The sequence below is a fragment of the Ostrinia nubilalis genome, chromosome 2 (genome assembly GCF_963855985.1).
Source record: "Ostrinia nubilalis chromosome 2, ilOstNubi1.1, whole genome shotgun sequence".
Lineage (NCBI taxonomy): Eukaryota > Metazoa > Arthropoda > Insecta > Lepidoptera > Crambidae > Ostrinia > Ostrinia nubilalis.
The window spans coordinates 4,206,349-4,221,722 of NC_087089.1; the positions used below are offsets into that span (position 1 = coordinate 4,206,349).

Genomic DNA, 15,374 nt, shown 5'->3' on the forward strand with positions numbered 1-15,374 from the left:
CTGCCCGAAGCGTGCGCGCTGACCGCGCTGCTGCCCGAAGCGTGCGCGCTGACCGCGCAGCTGCCCGAAGCGTGCGCGCTGACCGCGCAGCTGCCCGAAGCGTGCGCGCTGACCGCGCTGCTGCCCGAAGCGTGCGCGCTGACCGCGCAACTGCCCGAAGCGCGCGCGCTGACCGCGCAGCTGCCCGAAGCGCGCGCGCTGACCGCGCAGCTGCCCGAAGCGTGCGCGCTGACCGCGCAGCTGCCCGAAGCGTGCGCGCTGACCGCGCAGCTGCCCGATGCGTGCGCGCTGACCGCGCAGCTGACCGCGCTGCTGCCCGAAGCGTGCGCGCTGACCGCGCTCGAGCCGCTGACGCCGTTACTCATCATGACCACAGCTTGTCATGACATGTTCCACACAGATTGTCACGACATGTCGCAACCAGCTTGTCACGACATGTCCCACACAGATTATCACAACATGTCGCAACCAGCTTGTCACGACATGTCCCACACAGATTATCACGACATGTCGCAACCAGCCTGTCACGACATGTCCCACACAGATTGTCACGACATGTCGCAACCAGCTTGTCACGACATGTCCCACACAGATTATCATGACTTGTTCCACACCACACAGCTTGTGGCACCCGCTGGACACGCGGCAGGAGCAGCCGCGTGCCGACCGCGCCGCGCGCCACGCCGCTCTGCACCGAGCTGGCTGTCGCGCCGCTGCGGCCCGCCGCGCTTGAGCCGCCACCGCCGCCCACGCGCGGGCACCGGCAGCTGGCGCCGCTAGGCACGCTGCACTTCACGCACCTCTGCACGCTGACTACTTTCGGCTCTGCTGACACAAGAAATCATTATACAGTACATCTATACACCATCATACAGTACATCTAATGTCATCATCCTAAATGATTTATGGGATTAGTTAGGGTTCTTTGAACATTTTCACTTTAAACCCACACAGATTAGGCCAATCCACATTTTTCATAATTAACACTATACGATAAACATGTCAGTCAATTTGACAACCTTATTCGGAAACGTTATGTATTCAATGAAATATTGTCCGAACCCTCATTACATGTCACTAATCAAAATGTCTATCTGCTGTCAAAGTGTAAACAAACTTTATTTTTTAAGTGTGCAATGATTTTGTGAATTAAATTGCTGAAAAAGTAATCATATCAATTATGTTTTCAGTTACAGTACACCATAGCTGGGCATTAACTCGTTAATCCGTTAATCGTTAATTAACGAAGTTAACATTTCTATTAACGGATTAACTTTTAAGTTAACTTTAAAAAATGTTAACGGACTCGTTAACTTCCGTTAAATTATCCTAAGTCCGTTAATCCGTTAATCCAGTACCTACTATTTACCAAAAGCACGCTGAAAAACGCTAGAAAAACGCGTTCTGACAAGTCGGCTGAACCATTTAAGAACCTAGTAAGAGCAGCGGAGTAAATTTTACAGGAGCGCGAAAAAACACATTTTCGTTTACCATACTGGTATACTTAAACTTTTGAAAACGTTTTGATGTTTATTTTGAAGCTTAATAATTTAACTTTATATTTTACAATAAATTAATTAATTAACTTTTAAATAGCAAGTTTTATGGCCCTTACTAACACTCAAATGGTTTTCTTTTTTTTTTTTACTTCGTAAAAACCACAATCCAAACCTAGTATGAGCGCACTTACTAGGTTTTAAAATGGTTATTGGGGTCAGGGTCCATTTCAATCTTACCATAGGTCGGTCAAAACTGGAAGTGATCACCGAATGGTAAGAGGCACATTGAATATCAGACCCAAGCTGGAGAGATGTCGACTGATGAAGTCTATGCTCCACCCAGCGCCCATCCAACTCTAAAACCCCGAAACCTTTCAGCTCGAGTTGCAAAATCGTTTCGAATACCTAGGAGACTGTGAAAATGTGGACGAATACAATGACAGGTTCGTGGAAATTGTCCAAACGACTGGGTCAAAGTTCTTTAAAACCGTCGTTCAAAAGGAACCAAAAAGATCTCTGACCTCACCAATAAACTTATGCAAGGGAGACGGAACTTGGTTCTGCAGTCCTCTGAAGATGCTGCTCAGTATCGGCATCTTAACAGACAGATTTTCAAGTCTTTGACTCACGACCTACGCCAATTTAATACAGATCGTATTAAAGAGGCGATTGAGCGTACCAAAGGCTCTAGTGTTCGCAAGGGATCTGTCTGTTGGCCAAAGCCAACTGACCAAGCTGAAGACCGAGGATGGCAGAGACATCTCGTTGGGGCCTGAGTTATTGAAGAGATTGAGAAGTTCTACGGACAACTATACACGAGTGTATGTATACCTGTCACAAATCTAGCCGGAGAGCCAAGAGCTAGATTGACCCGACACTACACCGAAGATATCCCGGACGTCAGTCTGTACGAGATTAGAATGGCTCTCAAGCAGCTGAAAAACAACAAGGGTGATGATGGAATCACGGCTGAGCTTCTAAAAGCAGGCGGAACGCCGGTAAAAGGATCTTCAGAGGCTGTTCGATTCCGTCATACTCGAGGGAAAAACGCCTACGGCATGGCACAGAAGTGTGGTGATACTCTTCTTCAAAAAAGACGACAAAATCTTGTTAAAAACTATAGACCCATCTCACTTCTGAGCCATGTCTACGTCCGAAACTATTCACCACCGCCCTGGAAGATGTTTTCAATTTTCTGGACTGGAGCGGATTCGGCATAAATATCAACGGCGAGTATATCACCCACCTTCGTTTAGCGGACGATATTGTAGTCATGGCTGAGACCGTGGAGGATCTAAGCACAATGCTCGATGGCTTCAGTAGAGCCTCTCAACAAGTGGGTCTTAAAATGAACATGGACAAGACAAAAATCATGTCAAATACCCGTGTTGTACCCACTCCTCTGAAGGTTGGAGACACTACACTCGAAGTTGTTGACAATTATGTATAGGTACCTAGCACAAACAGTCCAGTTAGGTAGGTCCAACTTCGAGAAAGAGGTCAATCGTCGAATCCAACTCGGCTGGGTAGCGTTCGGGAAGCTTCGCAATATTCTCACGTCCGAAATACCGCAGTGTCTCAAGACAAAAGTCTTTGATCAGTGTGTGTTGCCAGTGATGCTAGGTTTTTTATGGTCGGGAGGTGGGTGGACACGAATTTTCATTTCCCAGTAAGGCACATTGACCATTATAAAACCTAGTATGTTCATGCACTTACTAGGTTTCGAAATGGTTTATGTTACTTACTGGTTTTTTTAAATGGTCAAATTGGGTTTGTGGTGTAGTTACTAGGTTTGGAGTCCCTTGCCTTTTAGGCTTCTAGTTGTTTGATCGCAATTTCTGTCTTTGTATTCGGTAGGTACCTTAATATTATGTAGCTTTATGATAAAAAACGAAAATCTGAAAACATGTCCCTTACTAGGTTCTTAAATGGTTCAGCCGAAGTACGTTCGGGCTTCCAGAACTTCCAGAACCCAAAACAACAGTTTTTGTAACCAGATCACTAACGACACTTGTAAGTATGTGTGGGACAACTCTTGCAACTGAATTTAAGACCAGTTTTCCTCAACCGATTGAGCTGAAAGAAGAACGGTCACGCCCCATACAAAAAAAACCCAGACCCGACAGAAACGAGACATACCTCAGTTTTTTTGTCATGTCTTAATTAGTTAAATTATATATTTTTTATATTCGAAATCTATGTACAACACCAAAATATTACCCTTTGTTTTTGTTCAGGCGTTATACAAAAACTAATACAAAATGCCTATTTATCACCAAAATTGGTAAATGTATGTACCTAAATGTCTATTACAGCTGCTATGGAATGTATCTAGGTGACCTGGAGATACAGCCGGATTATACAGGGTGGTTATACATATGGAACGATAAGTGATCTCACTCGATTATTTCTAAACTATACAAGATATTCCTAAGTCGCCTCTTACGACACCCGCGGGAAGAGTAGGGGTTGGTGACAAATGTATTCTACTCTGCCGTCACCACACGGCTTAGGGACTACACATCAAACAGAGAATGGGCAGCAGCGCTCTCTGAAAAACATCAATCTTTTAAACTGCGATCTCCAACCCGCCTGCCAAGCGTGGAGATTATGGCAAAACCCTCCACTATAGTGGAGGAGGCTCATAGTCCAGCAGTGGACTGTAAAGGGCTGTTGATGATGATACAAGATATCGAAAAACTAGTTACTGATTCTGAAAGTGCTTCACGAGCTCTTTCAAATGGTACCAATAATAGGTTACAGATTAGAAAGTGCTTCACGAGCTCTTTCAAATGGTACCAATAATAGGTTACAGATTATGGAAGCTGGTAACATTGAATTTTTGGATTTTGTAACTTCTCGTTTCCACCCTGTATAATCCGGCTGTATCTCCAGGTCACCTAGATACATTCCATAGTAGCTATTTAGGTACATACATTTACCAATTTTGGTGATAAATAGGCATTTTGTATTAGTTTTTGTATGACGCCTGAACAAAAACAAAGGGTAATAATTTGGTGTTATACATAGATTTCGAATATAAAAAATATATAATTTAACTAATTAAGACATGACAAAAAAACTGAGGTATGTCTCGTTTGTCGGGCCTGGGTCACAGATGACCGTTCTTCTTTGGTATACTTATGTAAGTACGATGACAATGCAATGTTATGGTACCATTGAGCTGGTCTGATGATAGAGTCATGAGGTGGCCATAGGAACTCCTAAATGAAACGGCGGCATCGCATCGAATTTGGGTTCGTTAGATTTGTCTTTTCGAGCACTTTAGTACTAGATGATGTTCAGGGTCCTGATGATGGAGTCAGGAGGTGGCCATAGGAATTCCTAAACGAAACGGTGGAAACTTATCGAGTTTGGGTTTGCTGGATTTGTCTTTTCGAGCACTTTGGTGCTAAATTGTATTGTAATTGAACCAAGGCTCTGAGATTGAGATACTACTAAAAAGTGTAAAATAAAATTATAATAATTAAAAAACTTTTTTAAAAACAAGCTTTTATTCTGAAATGCAGTTGTACTAAAACGAAAAAAAATAATTGTACTTATGCAAGGTTCAAATAATTTCGAAAGCTTGTAGCGCAAACAAAAAAAACCGGCCAAGTGCGTGTCGGAAATTATTTTTTTTAAATTTAAGTTATTTGTATGAAAGATTACGCGGTAATAAGCGGTTTACGATTTACAAGGTATTAAAAAAAAACTACTTACTAGATCTCGTTCAAAACAATTTTCGTTGGTAGTTTTTATAGTAATTAATGTACATCATGTTTTTTTTTAGATTTTTCATTTTCTTATTTTAGAAGTTAGAGAAACCAACTTTTGAAGCGTCTGTCACGCAAACTATTCGATTTAGAAAAAAAATATTTTAGAAACCTCGATATCATTTTTGAAGACCTATCTACAGGGTGGAAACGTTAAGTGATCTCACTCGATTATTTCTAAACTATACAAGATATTGAAAAACTGGTAACTGATCCTGAAAGTACTTCATGAGCTCTTTCAAACGGTACCAATAATAGGGTACAGAATAAACTGGATCTATCTGAAAATTCAATGTTTCCAGCTTCCATACTAAATGTATGTCAGCCACACAAATTAGAAGTGTAATTTTTTTTATTTAATAATAAACTCTTAAAATAAACTCGTAAATTGTATTTTTATTTAAAATTATTCATGGAAAACATTGGTTTTAGGCTTTACTTGCTATAATATTGTCAAGAGATGAGTGTCATGACTGTGGTAGTACTAAATGTATGGAAGAAAGAAACATTGAATTTTTGGATAGATCCAGTTTATTCTGTAACCTATTATTGATACCATTGGATAGAGCTTGTGAAGCACTTTTAGAATCAGTAATCAGTTTTACGATATCATGTGTAGTTTTTAAAATAATGTGACTTTACCAAATGTATGGAAGCTGGAAACATTGAATTTTCGGATAGATACAGTTTATTCTGTAACCTATTATTAATACCGTTTGATAGAGCTCATGAAGCACTTTCAGGATCAGTAACTAGTTTATTGATATCTTGTATAGTTTAGAAATAATCGAGTGAGATCACTTATCGTTTCCACCCTGTATAGATACCCCACACGTATGTTTGATGAAATAAAAATTTTTGAGTTTCAGTTCTAAGTATGGGGAGCCCCCAATATTTTTTTTATTTTTTATTTTTGCATCAAAATCTTAATGCGGTTCACAGAATACATCTACCTACCAAGTTTCAACAGTATAGCTCTTATAGTTTCGGAAAAAAATGGCTGTGACATACGGACGGACAGACAGACATGACGAATCTATAAGGGTTCCGTTTTTTGCCATTTGGCTACGGAACCCTAAAAAAGAGGAATAAATTCCATGCGCGATAGTACAAGCTTTCGAAATTATTTGAACCTTGCATACAATGATTTTTTTCGTTTTATTATCATGTGTTAACGGATTAACGATTAACGTTAACTTGCGTTAAATCTTGTGAAATGTAACGTTTTAACGTTTAACGAAGTTAATTTTTTTATTAACGGTTTAACGATTAACGAAGTTAACTATTTGATTAACGGTGCTATGCAGTACACTTAGTACAATTAGTTTTCCGCAACATGGCGAGGGTTTTTATGTTCCTGGACAGGATATACTAAATAAACGTCATGCAATCGATATTATGCAGAATATTTTAAATATTGCAGAAATTCTGCCATCTGCATAGTATGCCAAGTGGAATGGTACCAAATATTCGTGGTACTAAATAAACGTTATGCTAAGGGATATTATTCAGAATGAAATTTTGCCAAAAGAAATAATGCTATCTTAAACATATGCCATTGTAAATTCGGACATAAACATTCTATCAAATGATAAATTAATATTTATTATCTATAATCATATAAATATTTTTAATTTTTAAAACAACATTGTGTCATTGTTATACTTATTTTTTCTAAAATATTGTTATTTCTTATAATTTAGAAAAAAATATTTATATTAACTACAAAAATATAACAATTTTTACACATTGGAACGTTTTTGCAAATATAAGTTAAAAGCCACTTTCAAACAAAAAGCAAATTTAAAAACGTTCCAAGTACAATGGAACATTATTTTTATTATAATATTCAATCCAAAACGAATTAAAACAATACGATCCAAATGGAATGTCACTTTTTAACATTTAAAATTAGTTATTTGTAAAACGTTCCAAAATGATTGGATCATTATTTTCATTGTATTCAGTCCAAAACGAATTAACACAAAACGTTCCAAATGGAATGTCACATTTTAAGATTTTATTTAGATCTTTTGGATCGTTTTACTTTCGGTTTCCAATCTAAAACAATAGCTTTCCACAATATCAGGTTTACGAACCCAATTATTAATCATTACCTACTTACTTTAAAATGACTTTGAGTATCGAAATAAACTGTATTAAGTACATATATGATAGTTATTCAAACAGAATCGACACTAATGAGATTGTCACGTTGTCATGATTGTTTTATTAAGTCCGTGTAGATGACGCGTTTTAATGTTTATTTTTTATATTAATAATAGAGATCTAATAGGAGATTAATAAGAACATCTTCATTAGTACAACGACTACGTTTGACGTAAATTACTCTATTAATAACATAACTATTATCACAATGCATGTATTGTAACATGCCTCGTGCAAAACATGATATGAATGAATTTTTGAATTTGAATTCAAATGTAAATTCGCGCGATCGCGTTGCGAATTTCTGCGAACAAAGAGTTTTTATCGGCATTTTAGAGAATGGTCGCTCGAGTGACTGCTTGTTCGTAGGAGATGGACTGTGTCAAATTCTTGCTTACCAATAATGCAGATTTTGATGTGAGCAAGCACAATAGTGACAGATTTCGGCTTATGGCAATGAGACGAGGAAGGATAGTCGTGTTTTGATCGCTCTGATGCAGCAGTTACAGTATTTTACAGACCATAGCAACAACTAATTTTTGTCCAAAAATCTCCTCTATTAAATCCTTACAGGATGCCACAGTCTTAATAGGATATGACCTTGCTGTACGAAAACATTTTGCGGATGACATGATCGTCGTCTCATCATCACCTTCGTTGATACGTATCAACATAACAAAATGATTAGTTTATGTGAGCCTTTAACAATGCAGTAAAGTCGAGGCTTTGTTTATTTCCACATCTTTTTAGGGCCTTTATTATTTGATCATCAAATTGCATTGGAAGAACACATCGAAGTTCGATCAATTACGAGTAATTTCAACACGAGTTCAATGAAAGTAACTTTCCATTGGGACTTAGGCTGAGTTGCACCATTTTATGAACTTTGACAAACGTCAAAAATCTGTCAACTCCATACAAAAAGCACCGGTTGTTGTTATTGTTACGGTTAAAATGAGGTGGTGCAACTCGACTTAATGTTCTTTGCTTAAGTTTATTGTTCGAACTATTGATCCTAGCTATAGTAGTTTCAGTGATATACGCACTTATTATAAATCGCGCCGTATTAATCTATTACTTTATTACTGTGTCAATCAGCTTTCAATTAATATTAGCAAGATAAAATACCGTGAATACATTCGTATCAGATTCTAAGGAATGCGTTACAATCGCGAACGACGCTAATGAAAGTGTCGTATCGCCAAGAAGATTACAGGTCATATTCATATGACGAAAGAGAAACCAATTTGTTCAATAGTTGTTTGTGCGGAAGAACGAAACGTCTGATTGAACAAGTGGTTAGTTAAAGGTTAAACAAAGTGCAAATAAACTAAAATGCGTAACTGTATTCCATTTGGGAGTGAAACAATAAAGAAAGCCATTAAATTTCAATCAATATATTCCGCGAATGAGATGTCTGTATGTGTATTTATTTAAAAGATAAGTCAATTTACTTTTTTAAATCACTGAACATAAATACAAATCGAAGTTATTATAAAAACGATAACTTTTCGATTATATTTTTTCATCAATATCATTATCGTTATTGTCTGACCTAAGTAGGCATTATGTATAAACTTAACCACACGTTTCCTCAAAGTAAATAGTGCTAAATACAGTGCAGAAAAAATCTAATGAATTTTTTATGAACACGTAGTTTCTAGTTGAAAATTGATAGGTAACGTAAGGCTGTAAAGTATGTTAAGCTATACTTTATACGAAATATAGTATACAATGGAAAACTACTTCATACAGTCATGATGTAGCATCTATTTGAATGTTGTTGTTTCATTTTTCATCATGCGAGCATGCATTATTTACTCTATATTTTATTGCCGAACGAAAATATTATTACGTGACATCTATACTAAAAATATCGCTTTCCATGGAACGCAGCCAGATTTAATACCATTATAATCATCATTGGTATAAATGCGGAAACCCAAAGATGGTCCAAAATAGAATGAATACTTTTGATATTATTTTTTACCAGAAGGCATGTGAAATAAGAAAAAACCAATCATTTTAACGAACTGACAACAATTATGTTTAAAAACCGAAAAGAATTCGGCTCTAAACTGTATTTTAATCATTATTAGAGGTGTAAAAACGTTGGTTGTTTTGGTAAACATTGTTTTTGCACGATCAAGATAGTTTTAAAATGTTTTTTGTTTCGAAAACAATTGCTTATAAGTGACCGTCTAACTAAAAATAGCGTTGCGAATGGCTAGACATTTTTTGCGGCAAAATATGTTTTATTCACTGAGCTGTGAGTCGTTTATCACTGGAGAGTGATAGTGAAATATTTATGTACGGAGGTTTTGACAGGCCAATTGAACACCATATAAACCTTTGCATATAAAACGTATAGTAGGATTTTAAAAGATTGTTTTCGTCATTCTGTTGAAAGTCAATTAAGCGCCTCAAGATGTCTAGAATGTCACATTCATTAGAATTATTGTTTGGACTGGGCCAGCGTAGAGGACACCCTCGAATTAATTGTAAGTAGAGAGACTGAAGAGTCACTGGCAGAAGACAGGGCAGAATATCACGAATTAGGGAAGGCTTGTGTCCAGAAATGGACAGCTGTATTCTGATGATTTTATTTTTTAATTTTGTTAACGTCATATAAATCTAATATCCAATGTCTTGCAAGTATGTAGCGCTAACGCATAGCGAATGAACATATTAAGATAATTTTACAATTATAGTGAATGTACACAGGCAGGCCTATTATTTTTTTATCATATTATATTTTTAATAAGTGTATAATATCAAAAAAAGTCTTATCGATTTCTTTCCATACTATGGTAACCGTATTTCAAAATAAGTGTTATGATGATATTGATTAGCAACCGTGAAAATAATTTACATCGCGCAGATTTTAACACATCGTCGATAAAAATAATAACGGGGTAGTTGAATGAAATATTGGACAGAAGGACGTTCAAACTTTTTGCTGTGGGATTTTGAAGCTTATAGTACTATTACTTATTCTGTGCTTATAGCTAAGAGTTAAGAACGGTTCACAGATCGAAAAAAGCGTATCAGTGATCAATGTATATTATGCGAACAATATATGCATGCTGGTATATTTTGCAGTCGTTTATTATCGCTAAATAATTATTCCGATATCTATTTTGCTATCAGACTTTGATCGCAATTGATAATAATTAAATTAATGTTCATACTACATATTGTAAAGATAAAACATATTTATTAATTGCAACCAATAGGTAATCAGATTTAGACAAACTGGTAATGGAAGACAAAACTATTTTTTTACATCAATAAAGTACAAAACTAGTGTACGTTAGGTGCGTTATGATAGATTTAATCGAACTTCAATATTACTACGTAATATAAAAAATATTATGACGAACGTCTTTTTACGGTATTTCAGTAATAGCACACGTAATCATTATGTCGTAAAGTCGATAGCATCATCATCATCATTTCCAGCCATAAGACGTCCAATGCTGAACATAGGCCTCCCGCAATGATTCCTTAATGGTCGGTTGGTGGCCGATAGCTATAATGGCCGATAGCATCAAAATACCCTAAAACAACGACATTTTCCCATGTAATTTCATTTATTTTAAATTATATCTAATTAGAAATTATTTATCTAAATAGAAAGTTCAAAAGCAATTAAGGAATTTTGTGGCAATAGATGGATTGCGGGAAATAGTCGCGGGAATTTCCTGGATGCGAGCAGCGCGGGACCAGTCGTTGTGGAAACCCTAGGGGGAGGCCTTTGTCCGACAGAGGACGTCATTTGGCTGAAACGAACGAATAGGTTATACATTAAAGACTAAATAAATAAGCGAATAAAAGCGGCTTTCTTTTCTCGACAGAAGATATTGTAGGTAATAGGGATGATGACTGGGTAATGAAATCGAAATTCTATTTAGTCATAACGTAATTACGTCACTTGAGCAAAAATTCTACTGAAGCGTGACGTATCGCACCGTTTCAACTTGATGTAGCACTGTTATTATTTAATTATGAAAGAAAATAAAAAATATGAGTGTAATATTTTCTAATTATGTCTGACGGACAAATAATTGAAATTTTGTCATCTAGCCTATTGAGAGGAAAGCTCTAGTGTTCTAACTAATACCTAATATATTATTATTTTAAGTAAAGATTTTCGACTTTGTATAACTATGTATTTTATTGTAGATATTACATGTTTACATGTAAGTATCATTGCAGATGTAGAAGCGGGCAATGCCGCGCCAGCCTCGGAGCCCAAGCCCAAGCCCAAGAACAAATTCCAAAAGTTTTTCGGTAAGTGCCGCATGCCTCAAGGCCTTGGCACATGCACTCTAGAATGCAACCGATTATGGTCACTTTCTGCAAGCACATTACAATCAATATCCTATAGATTATGGGCACAATTATACTGGGCACAATTGCTAAACCACTCTATTGTTCTTCTTAATTCTTTATGTATGAACATCGCTGAAACTTTCTATACTATTCTTTTTTATTCTTGGATGATGTACAAAAAGCTGTGTCTTCAAACGAAGGGTATATTAATGCATGAGTAAGAATATTTATTTGAAGATGCAGTAAAATGCTTGTAAAATGTTCATATGAACAACAAACGTCATGTTTCTGAAATTACGCACATTTTGCTATTCGTATACACGTCTTTTTATCACGGGAATTGTCTTGCCATAAACTTATGGAAAAACGCATGTAATTTACGCACTGATCATAAACGCACCATCTCTATTTTACACTAGCTACTGTCGGCGGCTCTGCACGCATTTTGTCATGTTTTTATGGAGTTTTTTTTATTTATTTTTTTATCCACAACGAGGAAGCTCTTGGCCTGTATCTCACCTGATGTTCCTACTTTTAAGATATCCCATACCGTATCTGTGGATTAATCCCTCGCCCATTTTCACCCCCACAGATACGAATATCTAGAAAATCTCAAGCTTTTCTTATGATCAACACTTTCAGTAGGCAATGATTTAAGGATTTTTACACAGTTTCTCTAATGTCCCTTCTTAAAGTTTAAATTTCCAAAAATCGTATAAAAGTAAATGAGCCACAAGTAGGTACTCGTTGTAAGGATTCAAGTTTCAGTTTTCTAAACTTAGTAGTTTTTTTTCTGAAACAATCAGTCCGAACATTTTAAGTAAGTAACACCACGATTAACTAACTACCTCTTGCAAGAACATCTCATGTGCTACAGCGTACTCCGCCTGATGCGCATTTTCATAATATCCAGCTTGCTTTATGACTTTTGTTTATGGTTTACAAGAATAGGTTTAAAGCACGATTATAATCTTCGTTACTACTGAGATGAACTGATGAACTTCGCGATAAATATTTAATGTCACCACGACCAAGCGTACATTTTTAAAGAAAAGGCTTTGTAAAGTGTGTAAAGGTCTTGGAAATTGATTCACAGTAGGTAATCAAATTCATTCGTTGTAAGTTGGCTTTTAAAAAGCTCTTTAATGCTCTTTAAGATCAAATTTATTTATTTATTTATTTATTTAAGGACAACCAACAAAACATACACCATACGTTCACAGTATCCTTATAAATAAATTAAGCTAAGGTGTTGCCTTAATTAAAGGTTGCCACGACATGCACAGAATGTTGGATAACAATAACGTTGCCAAAGTGACAGAATGCAAAACAATTAATTATTAACTAACCGTCGGAGTATACAATTCAGTAATTTGTTTTTTGAATTTACGTAGCGAAGATGACATTCAACGCTGGCCCCGGACGAACGTGACAGGTTGCTAAATTGTGACTGAATCCTGTTGATAGAGGAGAAATGACCAAGATTTGTCCTAAATGTTATAGATGTTTTAATTAATACTTAAGTGATTTTTTTAAGACAGATAATAACTCCTTCCAGGCATCCTAGAGATTGTTGCATTACAATAAAACGGGAAGGCACTGAACAATAAAATAATATACGTAGTACTATAACAATGCTTGCAATAATTTAGTTTTTATCATACTTGTAAAACAAACCCATAAATCTAGCAACAGTTGAGTGCACTTTACAGCTGATTTGGTTTCGATAACGTCATTTTATGGCTCTACATTGCATTGCTCTGACAAAAACATATCAAATCAAAGTTTTGAAGACATTGTAATAGACTGTCTGATGCAAAGTAGCCCGTTTTTTTTTAAATTGAAAAATAAATATATTGAAAATTCATAGTAACAACATAACGATTACGTATTATTTATGACATGACTGCACTTACGCAATGGAATTAGCTTAAAAGGGGCTATTGTCTTCGAGCTCATGATATCGAATTGAGAATGCGTAATGCACTCGTCGTCATTGGGGGAGGCTTATCTTCAGCAGTGGACGTCCTACGCTGAAATGATGATGATGGTCAATGCACTCATACAGGAAAATTTACAGTCCTCTAGCATAGTGGCGAAAACCACCTAAATGTGGAGGGTTTGAATCCCGTATAACAAAATAAGCTATAATCGACCTCGGATTCGGATCGGACTCATATAAACCACGTATTTCCAAACCGCTGGACACGAGTTATATTAATTGGGAAATGCCATCATTACCGACGGATGGAAATATCCGCTGACCCATTTTTCAGTTGAACAAACAAATAAAATAGGGTTCGCTGAGCTATATTTAGATATTTTTGAAATTATTTTATATGTTTACTAAAACTCTCTAATACTGCAGTTACAGCAAACGATAAGCAGATGTTGTTTTCATAATATATTTGCTTTTAAACACAATCTCTTGAAAAAACACAGATCTCATTATACGTCTTTATTTATATCCTTTTCTTCAAAGTTGCATTGAATCGAGAATTTAAATGCATAAACAGTAGTGCCTTTGTTTTATGATCATTGCAAGTTGAATTATCATAGCTAAATAATAAAAAGCTATATTTATGTTTAATGTATGCAAAGTACTAAGGTCGCGTGCGCACGTCAAAATGCGGGCAAACAATTGTATCGGTGAGAAATCACTAGCACAAGTGATTCGATGACACCTCTATTATACTTTTTCTACGGCAACTGCAATACAATACATGATAGTTTTTCTCACGTGCAAACCAATTATGTGGGAATGTTAGGGAAAGAGAAAACAGGCATCAGTCTACTAGTATCTGCTGGACAGAACTGGTAAATTATTTCCCAATGCTTTTCTTTACGAACTTTGTTTATAGATAGGACGATCACCCCGTCTTGGCAGAAAGAGTCTAAATATAACCTAAGTACCTAAAAGATAGATATTATGGGTATGGTGAATAATACTAAAGTCGAAAACATCTCAATTGCGTCTTGATCTAATAATACTGCGGTCAAAAATTGCAATGCATCGCCCGGTAAACAAACCAATTGAATCTTTTTACTAGAGGTTAAAACTGAGACACGCCGCATAGCATACATGTGTCTATAATGCCTAAGCAAGAGTTTGTATGCTATATACATTTTTAAATTACTACCATTTGCTCCAAGACCTTATTTAACTTGATGTTCAACGAGCACTTTCATCTGCAATTAATTATAAATATACGACTGTCTAAGAACCGCGCTTATGCAGTTTGTTTTTATTTTTATCAATACCAATTTGAGCATCTAATCAACAATCGATAAGACACTTTCATGCACTGATATAAGAATGCGTTTCGCTTTGAACTTGACCAGTGAAAGGACTCATCTTAGAAAGTAGACTGTCTCCCTTTCGCCTTCCGATCTACCTTCGGACATTGTATAATAGTTGCATCATTATACCGCGGTGTAAGGGATCGCCATATCATAGGGAACTGAATCGAGACGCTCTAGTAAACTTTAATTTGCACAACATGTTAATGCAGCTGTGAGGTTTGTAAAGCCTTTGTAATGCAGTAGTAGCTCTATAATAGAGCTGGTCGCATCATATTTTAAATGTATTCTTTTT

General features: G+C 36.5%; 1 protein-coding gene across 2 annotated transcripts in view; it reads left to right on the plus strand.

Annotated features, from left to right (window-relative positions):
• Nucleotides 1–15,374, plus strand: part of LOC135080247 (aquaporin AQPAn.G) — a 90,249-nt gene that overhangs the window by 10,750 nt on the left and 64,125 nt on the right. The window contains exon 2 of one of the 2 annotated variants that reach the window (XM_063974935.1): nucleotides 11,663–11,737. The exons of the other annotated variant lie outside the window; for it this stretch is intronic. Within the exon in view, the coding sequence (XP_063831005.1) occupies nucleotides 11,663–11,737 (75 nt within the window). The remainder of the gene's footprint in view (nucleotides 1–11,662; nucleotides 11,738–15,374) is intronic. 2 annotated transcript variants of the gene reach the window in all.